Source organism: Condylura cristata, unplaced genomic scaffold (assembly GCF_000260355.1).
Source record: "Condylura cristata isolate star-nosed mole 26May11 unplaced genomic scaffold, ConCri1.0 scaffold00012, whole genome shotgun sequence".
In the NCBI taxonomy this organism is placed as follows: Eukaryota; Metazoa; Chordata; class Mammalia; order Eulipotyphla; family Talpidae; genus Condylura; species Condylura cristata.
This window is the reverse complement of record NW_004567113.1, coordinates 17,665,365-17,685,832: the sequence shown is the minus strand read 5'-3', so window position 1 is coordinate 17,685,832 and position 20,468 is coordinate 17,665,365. Positions and strand designations below refer to the sequence as shown.

General features: G+C 44.1%; 1 protein-coding gene across 1 annotated transcript in view; it reads left to right on the top strand.

Moving 5' to 3' along the window:
* Positions 1 to 20,468, top strand: part of SHROOM3 (shroom family member 3) — a 61,766-nt gene that overhangs the window by 22,227 nt on the left and 19,071 nt on the right. The window contains exons 3-5 of the mRNA XM_012724244.1: positions 4,846 to 8,077; positions 13,595 to 13,668; positions 19,701 to 20,468. Coding sequence (XP_012579698.1) covers positions 4,846 to 8,077; positions 13,595 to 13,668; positions 19,701 to 20,468 — 4,074 coding nt within the window. The remainder of the gene's footprint in view (positions 1 to 4,845; positions 8,078 to 13,594; positions 13,669 to 19,700) is intronic.

The following is a 20,468-nucleotide window of genomic DNA, read 5'->3' as shown; positions in this document are numbered from 1 at the left end:
AAATCACACCAAGCTTTAAATCTCACCTTCACTCCCTACTGAACTGAAGCAGATCTTTTATTCTTTGAACTTAATTTGCTTATCTGTAAAATTAGATAAATAATACCTATCTCATGGGACCATAGGATTAAATAACACAGGTTAAACATTTCATGCAGCTCCTGGTACATAGGAAACACTCAACAATTCTGACAACTAATTATAAGCATTAGTCTGAAGACTTACCAGAGCCACAGTGAAATTAGTAAGGAACTTCAGGGTTAATAGCATCAAGCAGTGTGGCTGTGCAATGCAAGTGTGCATTATCAGGATGCCCTCAGCATTGGGGGCCCTTTGGGACCTCCTAATCCTTGACCTTCTTAGGAGGGCTTACAGCTGAAGTCATACTGTGACCTAGATGATAAGCTGGTTCTCGGGCAGAAATAAGTCTTCTGCAATTAGTGCTCAGAATAACTCCTTCCAGTAGCTATGGTGGGCCTGAGAGACTCGAGAGAATGTGGAGTTGGCATCAGCAGTGGAATATTCTGAAGGCTACGCTTTTTGCCTCCTGCTTTCTCCTCCCCACCCCAGCCTCCAGAGGAGTTTAGGTCAGCGGATCTGCATCTGCACTGTACCTACCACCCCATGATTCAAGTTTCACAACAGCTCCCCCCGACACAATGGCTGTCCAGACAAAAGCACTGTGTGTGGGTACAAAGGAAGAAAGCACTCAGCTAACCAAGTGCTACAGACCCGAGGATCCTCTTCTAGCCTGACACAAATCATCCTGGGGTCTGTTTCTTCCATGTCTTGGACTTGACAGCTCTGGCAAAGGGGTTCATTCCAATGCCAGGATCTGCTCAGAGGGTTCAGTGTGGCAGCCGGAGCTAGAGATGCACTCTGGGCATTTCTGAGGAACACAGTGGCATCTAGTGGTCTGGTGTATGCCCCATCGGTTGATCTACAGCCCTTCCTTAGTTCCAGTCCTCAGTCCTAAGTTTGTGGGTCTGTTTCTCACTAAGAAGCAGATGATGATGGGAGTTGAGGGATGGGTAGGTGGAAGAGTGTGGAGAAAGAAGTAGCGAGAGACTGAAGGCATAGAACTTTTAACAGTCTGCAAGCTGGATGGCCTATGGATTGCCACTGAAATTTTCCTTCCTCCTAGACCCTTGCCATTATCTTTTTGCTGTCCTACAGAAATCTGTCACGGTGATCCTAAAGTATTAAAGGACATCTTGAAAAGCTTCCTCATGAGAAGCTGAAATGACAGTATCAAAATAGAAAGCACCAGTACTTATTCATTGATTCATTTATCTTATAAATATGTATTCACTACTCATTTGTCTCAGGTGATTTCTCATAGTGAAGGATACAATGCTGAATAAAAATCCCCTACTCTATATTTGTTTCTCAAAGAATGTTCCAATAATCCATTAGATACTCCTAGGGAAAAAATTTTTTGGTGTCCAGTAAGTTTAGAAAACATTGCTCAGTATGTTTTCTTCTAGAACATCACATGAACAAGAGTTTATTAAAGACGCCAAGTCTAAAATAAAATAGCTTGATTTATTTAGTCCAGTGTTTCCCAGACACATTTGATCATCCAAGGATGTTCGGGGAGTATACTTTAGAGAAATGTTTGCATACACTTGTTTTGTGTTCTTTGCTGTGTGTTTTTTTTTTTTTAAGATTTATTTATTCAGGCCCTCCCTGGTGGCGCAGCAGGTTAAAGCACTGCACTGGGAAGCTAAAGCCACTTCCACATGAGTTCGATTCCCACCTGCCCGGGAGGTAACCACACGGCACGGCAGACCTCTCCTGACCTGCCCGCTGCTCCCCTCAGCAGTGTACTTCGTCGATCTGCCTGTTCTGCTCCCTACTCTGTCTCTGGTGAGGCCTCTCGCCGCCCCTGAGCCTCTGGCCTGTACCCCAGTTCTGTATGCACAAATAAATCTTTTTTTTTTTTAAAGATTTATTTATTCGTACAGAACTGGGGTACAGACTAGAGATGCGGAGGGTGAGAGGCTTCACAAGAGACAGAGCGGGGTACAGAAAAGGCAGATCGATGAAGTACACTGCTGAGGGGAGCAGCGGGCGGGCCAGGAGAGGTCTGCCTCGCCATGTGGATCTCCTCTGGGGAAGGTGGGGATCAAACTTATGTGGAAGTGGCTTAAGCTTTTTAGTGTAGTGCTTTAACCCGCTGCACCACCAGGAAGGGCCCGTGTTTTAAGTATTTTAAAAAATACTTTCAAGAGTACATGAATCTACTACCAAATGAACAAACATTTTGTCATACTTCTTTCAGGATCTTAACATTATAGATACAGTTAGTCCTTTTCATATAACTAAGGGAATATGATGTCATGTCAAGCAATGGTAAGTGCTTCAAAGAAAATAAAGCAAGATGATTACAATATGCTGTTGGTTACAGATATTGATTGTACAGATACAGATACCGGCGATTGTGTAGCTAGGCACCATCTGTATTTTGAGATGTGTCGTGATAACGTTTCCTCCTACTCGGTAGTGTATGATTCCGTTAACCATAAGGTCAGTCATTTTTATTTTTTTTTATGTGTGTTCCTCTATTAGATTTGTATGTCCTTTCAGTGTGAGACTAATGAAATTGTCAGCAATTGGGAAGAAGGTTAAGTAGTGTCTGCCACATACATACAATTGGTGAGCAAAATCTACTCAAGGAAAAATAGATCTGCTTCTTCCATTTCCCCAGGAAATATTAATTTTAATCTGTTAGCGAAGATAAAAGGAAGTGTAAGAGTGTCAGACAGAGTTAGCTTAACATGTGCTGTGTCTTGTGCATTTTGGAACACAAGCTCTTCATTTAGAGAGGACTGCAGAGAGGTGAGCAGGGTAAACTGGACAGGGAGGGACATGTGCCGTGCTTTGTTTGCCCGGGGCAGAGTGCCCTCATCTGCTTGGTGAAGGTGATCTCCCTTTCCTTTCTCTACTAGCATTTATACTTAATCCTCCAGAGCAGGATCTTCCAATCAGTAAGTTGACTTTCTCTGATAAAGAATTTTTTTTTAAAGATTTATTTATTTATGCATACAGAACTGGGGTGCAGGCCAGAGGTGCGGGTGGTGAGAGGATTCACCTGAGACAGAATGGGAAGCAGAACAGGCCGACTGATGAAGTACACTGCTGAGGAGAGCAGCAGGCGGGTCAGGAGAGGTCTGCTATACCATGTGGATCATCTCTGGGGCAGGGATTGAACTTGCACTGACATGGCTGAGGCTAGCTTGCAGTGCTGGCTTTAACCTGCTATGTGCCATGAGGGAGGGCCCGGGAATTATCTTTAAAAAAAAAAAAAATAAGGATTTTTTTTTTTCATACAAGAACTGGGGTACAGGCCAGAGGTATGAGGTGGGGTGGGGTAAGGAGGTCCACTAGAAATAGAATAGGAAGCATAACAGGCAAATCCACTGAAACACACTGCTGAGGGGAGCAGTGGGCGGGTCAGGAGAGATCTGCTATGCTATGTGGTCACCTTCCTGAGGGGGGGGGTGTAGCTTCATGGTGCTGTGCTTTAACCCATTGTGCCACCAGGGAGAGCCCAGGAGAATTATCTTTTTGAGGTGAATTACTGAATTACTGAAATGCAGTCTTCTGTTCCTAGACTTCCAGCACTAATTTTGACTCAGAATGTGGTCCTTCCAAGTCTCTTGCTATATACATTAGTGTCATCTAGCCATAAAGCATTATTACATACTCAGCCTGTAAGATACCACACCTACTTACATGAGATCCAGATATATACTATCTCCATGTATTTTAATCGTGTTTAAATGCCTATTTGTTAAAAAAAGAGAATCTTTTTTAGAAAATTGTGAATCACAAATGTTTGAAATATAGAGACTACAGCTTGATTTTTAAGTCATTTATGCTTTTATTCATGGTCTCCCTCCCCCACTATGCTGGGTTAAGTATATTTCAAGTTTATAATTAAAAATAATAAGTAATTTTGTTTCAAGGCAACTGTCTGGAGTGCCAGTACAAGTAGTGAGTCATTCCCTCTCCTCCAGGCAAAGTTCTGGAAACCACCAGAGGAGCTTGTAGATGAGAAGGCCATACCTCAAGCAGACTTTGCTTGAGAAGTCATCCATAGTTGAAGGATTCCTATGAGTCAAATTTTTGATAAAGCTTCCCACCCTCTTTCATCAGCTGCTTCTGACTTTACAGTCAATCTCCCTCCCTCTCCCCCTCCCTCTTTCCCTCCCTCTCCCTCTCTCCCTCCCTCTCCCCTCTTCCCCTTTCTTTCTCCCCTTCTCCCTCTCTCCTCTCATTCAACTTTGTGTTCAGCTTTTTCACCACAAACAAATTGTCTCTAGTACAGTTGAGATTCCAGGAAGATTGCCAGGGTGTAGCCTTCAATTCCATAAAAAGGAAAGATACTAACTAAAAACATATACATGTGCACACAGTCTCCCTCACCCTTTCACATGCCTAGTCTCTTACTAAGCTTTCCCCCTTCTTCCTACAAACAGCCCCAAGAGACACAAAATTTGTCTCAGTCACTCCTCCTCCCCCACCCTCCTCTTTTCCAGCACATAGCAAATCACATAAATGTGCTGTCAGTGCGGAGGCCACATGGCTTCCTCTCTGCTCCCCATCCCTCCCCTCACAAGCCTGGGTGATTTATTGGAGGCACATAGGTTACTGTGTTGGGCAATTACTCCTAATGATGACACACTGCTGAGCAAGTCCCAAATATGGCCTTCTCACCCACCCTTCCTAAACCCAAACATCTTGCACAAGAATTCATTTATAAGCTGGGTCCTGTGCCTGGAAGTCCACTCAATGACAACAGCCCACCAAGGCTAACTGCCTTCTCCCCCTGTCTTCCAGCTCCTCTACAAGTGACCTCTCCAACTATGACCATGCTTATCTGAGGCAGAGCCCTGACCACTACAGTTCCCAGGGGAGCATGGAGAGCCTGGAGCCCAGTGGGGGATACCCACCCTGCCATCTGCTTTCTCCTGCCAAGTCTACCAGCAGCATCGACCAGCTCGGCCACCTCCATAACAAGAGAGACTCGGCGTACAGTTCCTTCTCCACCAGCTCTAGCATTGTAGAGTATCCACCCCCTGGCATCTCTAGCCGGGAACATTCAGGCTCAGTGGATGCCCCTTCTGCTCGTGGCAGCCTCCTAGAAGGGATGAGGCAGGCAGATATTCGCTATGTCAAAACAGTCTATGACCCCCGAAGGGGAGTCTCAGCAGAATATGAAGTGAACTCTTCAGCCCTGCTTCTCCAAAATAGGGAGGCCCAGGCATCCGCCGACGGTGAAGACTATGACAAATGGCATAACTGTCCCCGGGGCAAGGGAGCACCACCACCATCCTGGAACCAACAGTGCTCCAATTCCTTGGAAACAGCCAGTGACAACCTGCCTCCTAAAGTGGGTGCACCCCCGCCCCCAGCTCGGAGTGACAGTTACGCAGCCTTTCGGCACCGAGAGCGACCAAGCTCTTGGTCTAGCCTTGATCAGAAACGGTACTGCCGGCCTCAGGTGCACTCTTCAGGCTCCCTGAAATCTTCCTTCGTGGAGGAACAGCTGCATACAGTACTCGAGAAGAGTCCAGAGAATAGCCCTCCAGTGAAGCCCAAACATAATTATACACAGAAGGCCCAGCCTGGCCAACTTCTGCTGCCAACTGGCATCTACCCAGTACCTTCCCTGGAGCCACACTTTGCCCAGGTGCCCCAGCCCTCTGTGACTAGTAATGGTTCACTCTATCCCGCTCTAGCCAAGGAGAGTGGATACGCAGCCCCTCAGGAAGCTTTCGAGAAGATCGCTACCTTGGATGAGAATGGGAACCAAAATGGATCCAGCAGATCTGGGTTTGCCTTCTACCAGCCATTAGAACATGACTCGGTGTCTCCAGTAGAGAGGAAACTTGAAACTTCAGCCAAATGTGTCCCCTACAAAAGTAATTTCCCTTCAGTGCCTGAAAGTGAGGAAGATATCACCTTGAAGAGACATGTCTTACCCCTACAAGGCAACAGCCTACATCCCACTGAAAGAAAGAGCACCCACAGCAACAAACTATATTCTAATCACCACAGTTCTCCTCAGGCACAGGCTTGGCAAGTGGATGAAGAGAAGAGATCTTTTAGACCGTCAGAACCTTGGGAGGGTGATTTCCAGGAAGACCACAATGCCAACCTCCGGCAGAGGCTGGAGAGAGAAGACCTAGGCCAGGGCCAGTCCAGCAACTTTGGCAGGACCAAGTCCACCTTCTCCTCTCTCCAGAACATACCTGAAAGCCTAAAAAGGCAAAGCTGCCTGGAGTCAGGAGAGGGAGCCCAGGAGAACTACACAGATAACCCTTCCACCTGCGCAGTCAATTTGAAGGGAGAGGAAGCTGGAAGGAAAGTTGTGCCTAATCACAGGAGCCATCTGGACAGGCTGGTTTCCTATCCAAGGCCCGAGGGGAGAGCCAGTGCTTTGGCCTCTTTCCAGAGTTCAGATCCAAGATTTGAAGAACCACATTCCCCACCCCACCAGCAGACATCCAGTCTGGGTCGAAGGAGGCTCAGTTCAGGCGGGACTTCAGTTCTACAGGGCTTTCAGTACGGGAAGGCCCACTGCTCTGTGCTGGAGAAGGTGTCCAAGATCGAACAGCGAGAGCAAGGGAGCCAGAGACCCCCAAGCGTGGGCAGCTCCAGCTATGGTCATCACTACAGGCCCAACAGGACGCTCCCAGCTTCTACTTCCGGAAGTGATTTTGAGGAGACAAAAGCCAATATCCATTTATCCGAATCCACTGAAGCTGTAGGCAGTGGGGAGCAGCACTTCAAAAACGGTGAGCCAAAGTTGGAAGAGGTTTCCTGGCAGCCATGTGGTCAACAGCTGAAGAGAGAAGTGGAGGGAGGCCGGCACCCCCCACTCCAAGGCGGTGAGCCCCAGAGGCAGGACACTCGCCTGCTCCGCAGCCAGAGCACCTTTCAGCTTTTCAGCCAGGTGGACAGGGAGGCCCTGTGGCAGGACGACAGGCTCTGCATACCCGAGTCACCAGTGCAGGAGGCCCCCTTCAGCCGAGCCTACCGGAACAGCATTAAGGACGCGCAGTCCCGCGTCCTGGGGGCCACCTCCTTTCGACGCCGGGACCTGGAGCTGGGAGCATCCTCGGCTTCCAAGCCCTGGCGCCCACGGCCCGCCTCAGCCCATGTGGGGCTGCGGAGCTTGGAGGCACCAGCCACCGCCTCCCCACACACGCCCCGTGAGCGCCACAGTGTGACCCCGACCGAGGCAGACCCCGGAGGCCAGCCTGTGCTTTCCACAGCTCGAAGGGGGCCGCGCCGGCGTCTGACCGCAGAACAGAAGAAACGCTCCTACTCGGAACCGGAGAAGATGAATGAAGTGGGCGTCTCAGAGGAGGCCGAGCCGGCCCTCGGGGGCTCGCAGAAGAAGGGGCTGCGTTTCCTGGAGAACACAGTAGCTGACCGGCGACGCATCTTCGAACACGAAAGCAAGGCCTGCTCCACACTCAGCCTCTCAGGGCCAGAGCTGAAGCAGTTCCAGCAGAGTGCCCTGGCTGACTACATTCAGCGCAAGACTGGCAAGCGGCCCTCTTCCGCCGCAGGCAGTGGCCTCCAGGAGCCCGGGCCCCTGCGTGAGCGCGCCCAGAGCACCTACTTCCAGCCTGGCCCGGTGGTGCCAGAGGACTCTGGCCTCGCCCCTGCCTCCAGCCTCTGCTCTCTGAGAGAGCCAAGCCTGCAGCCCCGCAGGGAGGCTGCCCTAATGCTGGCTGCAGTGGGGAGTGGGGGGGATCTCCCACAGACTCTCCCACAGACCCCTCGAGATCGCAGCAGCTCTTTTGCTGGTGGTCGCCTAGGGGAATGGCGACGTGGGGACCAAGCTCAGCGGGAGCTGTACAGTAGGGCCAACGGTGGTGGACCAAAAGGCACCCTGAGGGTGGACAGAACCCCTGCGGAGTCTTCCTCATGGGGGGCTGCAGACGGAAAGACCATGAAGTCCATGTCTGCAGAGGACCTGTTGGAGCGTTCAGATGTCCTGGCTGCTCCCGTCCATGTGCGGTCACGGTCATCTCCGATTGTGGACAAGAAACGACCGGTAAGTGTAGCAGGCAGGTCTTGATACTATCCCACTGGGGCCTGGAAGCTTTAGTGGCACACTCCTAACATCGCCTCACGTCATCAGTTTTCCTTTTTACATATAAAGCAGAATTTGTTTTTTGTTTTTTTAAAGATTTATTTATTTATTTGTACAGAATTGGGGTACAGGTCAGAGATGCAGAGGGTGAGAGGATTCAACAGAGAGAGAGTGGGGAGCAGAACAGGCAGATCAACAAAATACACTGCTTAGGGGAGCAGCGGGCGGGCCGGGAGAGGTCTGCCTCGCCATGTGGTCACCTCCGGGGCAGGCGGGAATCGAACTCATGCGGAAGTGGTTTAAGTTTCTTTGTGCTGTGCTTTAACCCGCTGCGCCACCAGGGAGGGCCCAGAATTTGTTTTTATGAGTATATTTCTCAGTGCCTCTGTCACATTGTCCTAACAGATATGGCTACATCCATTACCTATATTTCTCCCTATCTATGTGTGGGTAGATAGTTGTATGGGTAGAGACATTTACATTTACTTACAGATATCTATATGGGTGTGTGTATATATATATATATTTTAACTCATTGAGTAAAAGCTCTAAGTCAGTCATAGTTTAATTAAAGACTTAGTTTTGCACCTCTATTTTTTTTGTTTAGACTTCTGCATTTACAAAATAGGTAATCACTCCCTTTGATCCTAGTTGATTGTTGAGTTTCAGATCTTCAGCTAAGTATGCTTTACCTTTATTATCGAATTAATCTTCACAGTAATCCTATGTGGTATATTTTCTGTATCAAACCCATGTCTTCATGACTCCCACCTGAGCCAATTCTGTAGACTATCCAGGTGTGGCAGTAGGATCCACCTTTCAAATTCTCACATGAAGGAATTTTCTGATAACCTTACTGTGCAAACTGTGAAGTGCTTTCCCCTAGAAATGTCAGGTAGAGACACAAATAGAACCTGAGCACAGACTCCCAGGAGTGTTAATCCTTAGCCCTAATTCCCTAATTCTTAGCCCACCTCTTAGCTTCTCTTCTGCTGCCCATCAGCGGCCTGGCTCTTGCTTCCCTTCCCACAGAGGCAGTACTGGGAATTCATAGAGAAATTAGCACAGGGGAGGCACCCCCTTGCGCACGTATCAAATTAACTGGTGCTGTGAGAAGTGATAGATAATATGCCGTCAAAGTGAAATTCTGCTTTTAACTCAGGATCTGAGAAAGTTTCTCTTGAAGGAGATGTGGTTTGAGCCAGGCTGTAGAGCATGGGCGGAATGTTGACAAAGGGTGGGAGTCATATATGGCAGGTGTGTGTTAGAGGAAACGGCCTCAGACAAAAAGACAAAGACATTCAGCTGTTGCTGCCCGAGAAATTCGCTTGCTCCTGAAACACATACACACAGCTTTCTGAGAGACAGTATTTCTGTCCAGCAATGTTTCCTCCTGAGTACAAGCCCACAAGAAAATCTATAGAGGTAGTTCTTCATGAGCACTCAATAGACATTTTCCGCTTTTCAGAACGAAGAACAGAGATAATTTCTACCCCTTACTCTACCACTGAAACACTTTTAAGGTCCATGAATGTACATACAATTACACGTGTCTGATGGGTTTCAGTAACTTACAGAATAGGAAGGCAAGCATTTTATTTCTCTCCTCATGTTCTAAAGAAAATAGAAGTGTTCAGTTGAAAACAAGTCATTTTCTGATGTTTATTCCCCACTAGATGTCATTATTCTCCCCAGGAATTGGTATAGTGTTATCTTACCTTCCCTATAAAAGATTTCTTCATCCTGATAAACTGGGAAATAGAGCTTAAACAATAGGTGGTAGAGAAGAGCCTTTTAAGTCCCGGTTAAATGTATTTGAAAAGCTTTTCAGAAAGACAATTTGCAGAACAGTATTTAGGTACTCATGTCAATAAAAGGGTACCATATCTGATATCAGTTAATTTGGGAATATGACACTAGAGGGAGAAAATACTTCAAAATGAAGTACTTTATGTGCTGCTTTGCTCTTACAGATTTTGAAAACGAGTCATTACTCCCTCACCCCCACCCCCAGTTAAGCTAAGGTCATGTTCCCGAGCTTAAGTCTTGTCTGCCCTGGGACCTGGTCCATGGCAAGGTCTGCTCTGTGCAACTAATTCCTACATCCTTCATTTGCTTTATTTAGCACTAGTTAAAAACAAAGTAAAACTAGTCTCCACATAGCTATTGTGATTATTATTTCAATATATTTGTGGTTTTTACTTGAATATAAGGAACTTATAATAAATTAGGGTGAAAGTATTGAATAAGATTTTTTTCCATCTTCACTCTAGAGAAAGAGCTCTGAGAAGTTCAATGACCACTTAGTGATCTTCTGCCTGCGGTAAACCCAAAATATAGAGTCTGTTTCTGGTGGCATCCCAAACAAATGCTACTTGTTCCTGCCAGCCAGATGCTATCAGAGCAGGATTTTACAACCCTATGATAAGGGTTGTAAAACCCTTTTCAAAAGTCCTTCAAAACTCCTTTTCAGAAGTCCATAGTGAGGACAGTTTTCTGCTTCTAAAAACAAGTCAACATGGAAATCAATTCCTTGGCTTATAAAAGTTGATCATTTTGGGGACTAAGTAATGACTCCAGAAAGCTGCCTCCACCTGGGGCCTGAGACTGCTCAGATTCTCAGCAGACCCGGGCTTGTCTTTAGCAGACAGGCTTATTGTCCTCTCTGATACATATAGCTTCCCACTGCTTTGTCTTTATTTGAAGGCAAATGAAGTTGCAAACAACTGGATGTCAGTGATGGAGCTGAAGGGTACATCAAATTCTGGTCTGTTTCTGGTCTCAGTGAGACCCTGGAAAGCAACCGTTTTTAAGTAGGTGGGCCTTACAAGCTGCAGAAAAATACCAGATGTTTCTGCCTTGGAGACAGAAATCTGCACCTACTCATTCCACAGATCTAGAATCCAGCAGGGTGATAAAGAGAAATCCTGGAAGTAAGAATTCTAGTTGGGAATTTTTCCCCCAGGTACTGAGTTAAGAGGTTTCTCTGCTTCTCACTGTATTTTCAGAGACCTTATTTTCTGATAGATAACACATTCACTAAGTGGCGGTGTGACAAAGGTTATTAAATTGCTGAGGAAATTGTGTGATGCATAGAAATCCCACAACGTTGGAGATACAGGCTTGCTTCTGTTGGATGCAGCTTGTAAATCCTTGGGGGCGGGGGCGGGGGCGGGAGAGACACATAAGTACAGAATCAACTTCCCACAAAATGTAAAATTACAAATAATAATCAAATATGTCCTATACACCAGTCATTGTGCAGCTGTAGAGATGTAAAAGTAATCCTTAAAGCTGTGTAAAGAGGTCAATACTGCTTTTCTCTGTATTAGAGGAGAAATCTAAGACACAGAAAGGATGAGAAATTTACCAAGGCAGTGGGAGCAAGGTTTTGACCCCCTAACTGAGTCCTCAAATCCCTCCTTGAATTAAGAAAGACTAGGGTAAAGGGAGGGAGGCAAGAGTTAAATATCTTATATATGAGAACTTTATCCAGTGAATTAACTTCATCTTACCATTTATTGATTACTGTTACTGGTATAGAAATATTTTAAGCTAGGCCTTTCCTATTCCAAAGTAGATAGCTATTTTGCTGTCTCATATTTCAGTGGTCACAGAGCTGTTAGGATAACTGAGAACCCAAAGCAAGAGTGAGGGCTGGGATTCAGTAGACTTCAGGGTTATGGTTTTCAGTGTGTGTCTAACGAAGAATAAAAGCTGATAGGCTTGAAGTCACGTGTCAAGGCAGAGGCTGTTAACAAAAACAAATGGACATTTAAGCATCTGTTGGTACAACTGTAAACCTGGTATTTCTCCCAGATGCTCCTTTTTCAGAATTGCCCTAAGTACTTCATACTTCTTACCAGTTTACAGAAAATAAGGTCACCTTTGACAGTGAATATATGCTCAGGCGTTTTCAATAGGTTGGGAAGGCATTTTTCCACGTGTCTAAGTAGTATTTCAACCGACAGGAGATTTTAGAGAATTTTCTCAATAGTCTATTACTGGGTCTAATTTCGGGTCTAATTTCCTTATTTTACACACACATAAATACCAACTTAAGTTCATAATGGAATCCAAAGAAAATAATAGAATGAGAAAATGTAAACATTGCTGGGTTAGGAGTTTAATGGGGACCTAGACACTTTCCAATTAACTATTGGCAAATGGCACGTTTATGTTAACAGAAGGGGCAGAATGAGGAAAGACTTTCAAAGGACCATGAGGTTTCCCAGAGAGAAGTCTCCTTCTGTGTAGTGATATTTGAGCAAATCAGGGACGCATGGGATTCCTTTTTCTCAAACCAGTGGAGTCTGATTGCGTCCAATCCAGCCACCACTTACCTGTTAAAATTCCAAAGAAAGATCTTGGGCTTTGAAGAGATCATGGTTGAACTCTAGCTCCTCCATCTGTTGAACTATGGGTAAGATACTTCTCTGAGCTATAATCACTCTCCCTGCCTGCATTGTTGTAGATACTAAAGTATGGAAGAAATGTGAGCTGCCTACTGCACATAATTTGAGGATTGTGCGGTACTTCTCAGAGTGCCTGATAGATACGTAGTAAACACCCAAAAGGGGACAGCTGTGATTACTAATAATCATGTATTTGTTTCTTCTTGGCCCGTACTGCCCTCTTTGGGTCTTTGTATTGCTTGCTAGTACCTAAACTGCTGGCTGAGTGTGGGTACTGAGGGGCCGGGGAGGTGGAAGGAGTGAAACAAGTTGCTGAAATTAAGTATAGAGTTTATGTATAGCTATGTATGTATTTTTTCTGTCTCCTAGTATAAGTAATTGAGATGTAATATTGTCACTAACAACATCATTGTCTTCACTAGGAATCTGTTCACATGGCCCAAATTTCACATCAAAAACTGATCTAGCACCCTTTCAGGAAAAACGTGCATGCGTGCTCACACACACACCTGATTTTAAAAAGTAATGGTTACCCTGTGGAGTCCCCAATTATTACTATTATATGTGAGGGATTTTTTTCCCCCCAGAGGGACTATATTTCTACCAGATTACAATTCTTCTTTCATTCATTATAACTCAGAACATTTGTAGTTTTGCTATATTCAATAATCTGTGCTTTTCCCATCATCTCCCAAATTCCCCTATTGCTGTTTTAGAAGCTTAGTCTTTTGAGTCAGTTTTCATCTTTAAGTATAGAATTGTTTTGAACCATGGAGATAATTGTTAATCAGTCTTTTTGCTTGGGAGATGTCCTTTTAGATGAGACACACGGTGAGACTGAGTAGCTCTGTGCTAGTGCCCAAAGCAGCCTCTCTGGGTCTGTCTCATCAGTGCAGACGGGTTAACATCTGAGACTGAGAATGAAGTGGGACCCTATGGAAGAGTGCCTACCATGCGGTGCCTGACAGCCAGGAGTAGCCCTCCAGTAATATCTCCGCCCCCCCTTGGCAAACTGGAATGCCTATTTGTTGGTATTAATGCTCCGCCTTTCTTATGTTTCAAGGATGTGCTTTTGGGAGAAGACAGTGGCTTTGGTTTCCTGAAGGATCCACGTTGTTTGGCCGACCAGGGACCCAGGTATGTGTATTTATGGTGCCTCTCCCTCAGGAATGCAGCAGGACTTAGTTGTTTTTGTGCCTTCTACAAGAGATTGAAATGTGCTGTTGTGATATTTCATATTATTGTGTGCTGCCTTTTCAGTTTGTCTAGGTTGTGGGGAAATTTTTGTTTATCCATTGATGACTTGCTCTAAGAATACTTCAGATAGGTTTTGAATGTGAGATGCTTTAGCACGGACACAGCTAATGTCCATGGTCTTCTGAGGCGTGTTCTGTGCCAGGGAATCGGCTGTGGTGACTTCAGCACTCGAGGAAGAAGCCTTTCATGAACACCTCACAAAGCAAGATACACCACAGACAGCACCCACGTGAAAACTAAAGCTCCAGAGTCATCTTTTCTAGGCACTTCAGGATAGTCACTTTTTAGAAATTATCATCAAAATAATTTTTCTTAAATAGAACAATGTAATAGATGGTCTTATAGAATTTCAATTTTTAAATTATTTGCATGGAGCTTAATTAGATATTTCAAAGAGAGTTTTCCTCTGTATGAAATTTTAAAGCAGATGATAAGGCTATTTGCTGTAATCTGTTGCTTATGGTAATAAATTTTAAAGCAGATGATAGGGCTATTTGCTGTAATCTATTGCTTATGGTAATATATTTATGCCCTCCCTTCTACCATCCATTTTTTTTTATTGAGCAAAAAATATCTACAACATTATATTACTTTCAGGTGTACAACATGATTTGAATCTCATCAGTATTTGTGATATTGCAAAGTGATCTTGTTAGCATCCCTCACCCTATATAGTTTATAGTTGTAATGCTTTTTCTCATTATCTTTAAAATTTATTCTGAAAGAAATTTCAAATATGCAATACAGTATTATAAATTATGGTCACTATGCTGCATATTACATACCCAGGGCCTGTTTCAAACACTGCCTTCACCCCTTCACTCTGCCTCTGATAATCACTAAATTGTCTCTATTTATGATCTCGGTGGTGGCTTTTTTTTTTTTTTAAGCATATATGAGGTCATATAGTATTTGCCTTTCTTTGTCTGACTTATTTCACATAGCATCATGCCCTCAGTGTCCATCATGCTGTCAGAATGGCAAGATTTCATTATTTTTTATGAATGAACATTCATTATGCGTGTGTGTGACATTTCCCCGCTGACTCCTCATCCATTAATGGACATCCATATGTCTGCTATGTAAATAACTCTGCAGTGAACATAATAGTGCATATATTTTTTTCAAGTTAGTGTTTTTGTTTTATTCAGGTAAATACCCAATCGTGAAACAGTGATCATGTAATTTAATGTTTTGATGAACTTTCATATTCTGCTTCCCATAGTCACTGCACCCACGTATATTCCCACCAGCTGTGGGCAAAGGTTCATTTCTTCTCCACATCTTCACAAACATTTGTTAGTCTTGCCTTTTTGAGTAGCCCTTCTAACAGATGTGAAGTACTGTCTCATACTTTTGACTTGCATTACCCTGACTTGTGATGTTGAGCACCTTTTTCTGTACCCACTTTTCGTTCTGTATATCTTTGGAAAAATGTCTCTTCAGATCTGCCCAATTTTAAATTGGATTACTTTTCTTTGCTGTTGAGTTGTATGAATTCTTGATATATCTTGAATATTAAGACCTTATAAGATACATAATTTGCAAACATTTTCTGCCACTCATTAGGTTACACTTTCAACTTGTTGATGATTTCCTTCACTTTGCAAACCCATTTAGTTTGATGCAATCCCACTTATTTATTTTTGCTTTTGTTCCTTTGTTTTTGGTATCATATCCAAAAAAAAAAAAAAATTTGCTTACCTGTGGACCTCTGGTGGGTCCGGGACCTGGGGCACCTGTGAAGGACGAACCAGAGTGATGACTGCTATGCCCAGCATGCAGTGAATCTTTATTTTGCAGCGTGCTCTTTATATAGTCCACATTATCAAGCTGAAACAATAGATTTTGACTTAATCTGTCTAGGCAGTCTCAAGCAGTAACAGCAGCATACTGACTTATTCTAACTCTGTATCTGGTGTTCCAATTCTTGGAACACCGTGTCCAGCTCCAGATGGCCGAGCCCTCGCACGCAGCCGGACACTTCTCCTGATAAGCTCTTTTGCTGTCTTTCTCAGAAGTGGCTGCTTGCTAGCATGACGTATTTTCTCACATGCTTGGAGCCCAGGCCCAGCACTTGAGAGCGTTCCCAAATGCGCATGTGCGCTCTCTTGCCTTTCAGGATCTAAGTCCTGATGCCAGTCAAGGTCATGCAAGGAGCTTTGCCAGCACTTACCACTTGTTTTCTTCTAGTAATATTATGGTTTCAGGCCTTAGAGTTAAGTCTTTTAATCCGTTTCGAGTAGATTTGGGGGCATTGTATGAGATAGGAGTCAAATTTCATTCTTTCACATGTGGCTATTCAGTTTTCTCACTACCATTAATGGAAGAGCCATTTCCCATTGTTTATTCTTGTCTCCTTTGTCCTAAGTTAATTGACTGTAGATGCTGGGGCTTATTCTGGGCTTTCTATTCAGTGCCAAGTGTTTTATTCCATTATACTTGTTTTGTTGCACACCAGGAATTATGATGCCTCTAATTTTATTCTTCTCAAGACAACTTTGACCATTCGTAGTCTTTTGTGGTTTCATGCAAGTTTTAGATTAGAATTATGTTGTAGTTTTGTGAAAGATCCATTGGAATTTTGATGGGGAGAACACTGATTCTGTAAATTGCTTTGGGGTATGGATATTTAAAAATGTTAATCCTTCAGTGCTTGAGCACAGAATGTCTTTCTGTTTATATGTGTTATCTTCCAGTTTCTTTCATCAAAGGCTTAGCATTTTCACCACCTCAGTTAAACTTATTCCTATTTTATTCTTTTTGATATAATTATAAAAGGATTTTTATAAAAGATTTATTTATGCATACAGAACTTGGAGTACAGGTGGGCAGGGGTGGTGAGAAGATTCACCAGAGACAGAGTGGGGAGCAGAACAGGTGGATCTATTGAAACACACTGCTGAGGGGAGCAGCGGGCAGGTTGGGAGAGGTCTGCTGTGCCATGTGGGTCACCTCCCTGGCTGGGAATCAAACTTGTGCTGAAGTGGCTTCAGCCATTTTGAAGTATGATGCTTTAACCTGCTGCGCCACCAGGGAGGGCCCATGGAAGTATTTTTTTTTTATTTCTTTTTCTGTTCATTTAATATTAGGGTATAGAAATGCAATGATTTTTGTATATTGGTTGTGTATCCTACTTTATTGACTCCATTTATTCCAGTGGTTTCTGTTGTAGACTTTAGAATTTATATATTATCATGTTTACCTTCTATGTATTTTCAGACCAGTTTTGAATTTTTCCTTATTGTTTAAATATTTTGTTCTATCATTGTTTCTCTTTCTACATTCACCTTCTCAGTAACTTAATACAGGCCCTTAGAAGCCATCAATGTGACCAGGAATTTGCTTTTAAGTTCCATACATTACTGCCATTGTGTATCCTTCCACAGTTTGTGTTCTTGCTCCTATAGGTATGCCCAGAGTAAAAGTATTCAAGGTGAGACTGAGGCTTTGGTTAGTTTGGGTTCATTAATTAAAAGCTGGAGACACAGAAAATTTAACAATAAATTAAGTGCTGCTGAAAGACAGCTGGTTTGAAATCAAAGATGAGACTGAACAACAACAACAAAAATCAGATAACTCGATTCCAAGAAAGACATAAACAACTTTATCCAAAGATGACAAATAGCCAACAAGCATATGCTTCTCACACTGTATTATAAAAGGAACTCAAACAAAATATTTATTACCCTATTCTTTATTCTTGGAAAACTATAATCACCAAGGGGAAGCATTCTTAATCAAACTGAGCATTTAACTAAAACAGTACCTTCAAAAATACAATTTCTATAATCTGTTAAGAGTGTACAAGATTTTTACAAACTGATAAAAACATCATGTCAACATTTATTGGGCTAGATCTTTAAGAGTGTTATACTAATTTGTTGGATGTTTTAATGATGTTTCATTAAACACAGAGCCTTAAAGTAAACTAGGGGTACCCAAAATTAAACTAGAGGTACTCAGACATTAAAACATCAAAGTCCAGTTTACTCCAGGTCCTATTTGAGGATGCGGAGTTTACAAATAGCTCATGCCCTACCATCTCTAAAGAGCTGTTAGGCAGAAGAGACACTGTTCAACAGACATTACTGGGAAGGACTTTGTGCCAGGAATTCCAAAAGGAGTAAAACATGGAAGTAAAACATGGAATGACTTTGTGCCAGGAATTCCAAAATGAGTAAAACATGGAAGTAAAAAGAACCCCCAGTGAATCTCCTGCCTATGGGCTTTGGGAATACCCACTTGGGAGCCCACCAAGAAGTATAGAGTAGCCAAGTTTAGATACTGAGAGGTTTCTGGTAAAGAAACCATCTCTGAATGAAAGGGGTCTAGGAGATTGAAAGAAGTGTTTCATCGAAGAGAAAAATGAGACGTTACTCAACTGTGCACATTTATAATAAAGAAAAAAAATACATGAGGGGAGTTAATTTGGTTCTTTGCAGTCTCCCTTCCTTCCATATGCTGTGTGGAATGATTTCCCTGGATATGGAGGATTCGCCTGGCACATGGAGGATTTTGTGGCTGGTCTGTGTGAAACTCTGACTTGGAACTGAGCCTCGGCTTCCTGAGACTGGGGTCTGTAAAACGAAAACTGCCATCTGTGCTCCAGATTCACTTGCACATGAGACAAATGTGGCGTTTACAACCGGGGGTGGTTTGCTAGAGAATTTTTGTGCTCACATTAACTCCTGCATGGCAGGAAGGCAGTGCCACAGATTTCTGTTTTCCTTATTTCTTTCTTCTTTTAAAACACAATAACGAAAGCCTCAAAACTGTTGGATTTGTCCTTGGAGCCTAAGGATACCTGTTTAAATCACAATGCCCCCTGTTTGCCAGTTCTCCAGAGGTGACTGCTTATTAGTTCCATCAGTGACACTCTCCCTCTACTTTTCACTTTCCATTTAAAGAAATGAAAACACTTCAAATTCAGCAGCCCACACAAATGCTTGCCAAACAGACCTCCCCTGTGGGGATCGTGCTGGGAGAGGAGGAGGCAGCATTCTTTCTCCCCAGAGTCAGAGGCTGGTTCCCAAAGTAGTCTTAAAGAGCAGGAGAAAGTACCTACTTGTGCCTATATCCTGAGCCTGCCCTCAGAAGCCATTCTGTGTGGGAGGTAGGCGTGAGAGAGGGCTAGTAAAAGGAAATGCCTTGCGACCCCAGACTTGTCATGTGGTATATTCCTGTAGGAGTTCACGCCTGTCTGGTATTTTGTTTTTTTTTGTTTTTTTTTTTAATGTATATCATTCTTCATTTTGTACATTTGTTTCATCTCACTTGTAATCCCTGTGGACTTCCCACCACCAGTTCACCCGTGTGCCATCACCATAATCCCGTGTGATGATCCCCCAGTTTTGATCCTGGTCCTCTCTCCACCCCCATAGAATGTCTCTGGTTTATATTTGCTCATTGATTTTGTTTTTACTTTATTACAGTTGCTTTTTCTTTTTCCCCCAATCTCTTAGATTCCTGCTATGAGTGAAACCATCTGGTATTTTTCTTTTTCTTTCTGGCTTACTTCACTAAGTATGATCCCTTCCAGCTCCACCCATATTGCTGAAAGAGGCATGCGTTTATCTTTTATGATTGCTGCATTATATTCTATTGTGTGTATATGTATCACATCTTCTTAATGCAGCCATCTATTTTTAGGCATTTTGGTTGATTCCACATCTTCCCCATTGTAAAGAGAGCAGCAATAAACTTAGGGGTACAGGTGTCTTTTTGAATTAATGTTTTCAGAGTCCTGTCTGGTATTTTCCTTAAATTCTGCTGTGTCTATGAGCAGGCAGAGGGAGGCAGTGTGCAGAGTCTGGAGTCCTACTTCCCATTTCATTCCATGAAATGATCCTCGTGCTTTATGTTTGCTCTTTTCTTCAGACTATAACCCTCATGTTTGCATCCTCCTCCAGGTTATTCAGTTGCTCAGAAAGAGGCCGAGAAGAAACGCTTTTGCTCAAGCACCATCCCAGCCTTCGCTGGGGTGGTTTAGGTTGCAAAGCCGCCGTTGGTTCCTCAGTTCACAGCGAATGTCCTGGACCCCTGGACCATCAGAGGCAAGCCAGCAAAACACCTTGCCCCCGGCCTCTGCCCACAGGAATGCAGGGGCAGCTCACAGACACCAGGGTTATACCACTAACACCACTCAACTCAGCTATGCCCTCCCCTCTTCCCTCTGGCTCATCGGCTGCTGCCAACTCACTGACTGGAAGGGATGGTGAAGTGAGACAACAACCTCTTTTAACCCACCCCTCTGCAGTAACCCACAGAAGCAAAAGTCATAACCTGGCCCAGCCTTCCAGTCCCAGAGGCCTTGAGCCCAGCAGTCCAGAGCATGGCGTAGAAGAAGCAAGGAAGAGGGGCTCCCTGCCTCAGCGGCCTGCACACACCTGGGTGAAGTGGGCGCATAGTGTCAGAGAGGACAGCCCCCCCAAGGAATTCCCAACGCCTGCCTTTGCAAACCAGAAGCACTCTATAAAGCAGCAGTATCTTCCAAGTTCAAGCAGCACTTCTGACCCAGAGACACCTCTTGGGGCCTTGAGCACTCCAGGAAGGATCTCTCTCCGAATATCTGAATCGGTCCTGCAGACCTCCCCACCACCCAGGGAAGACTATGATGATGAGGTTTTTCTCAAGGACTTGCACCCGAATGCCACTTCCAGCCCTACATTTGAAGCTCT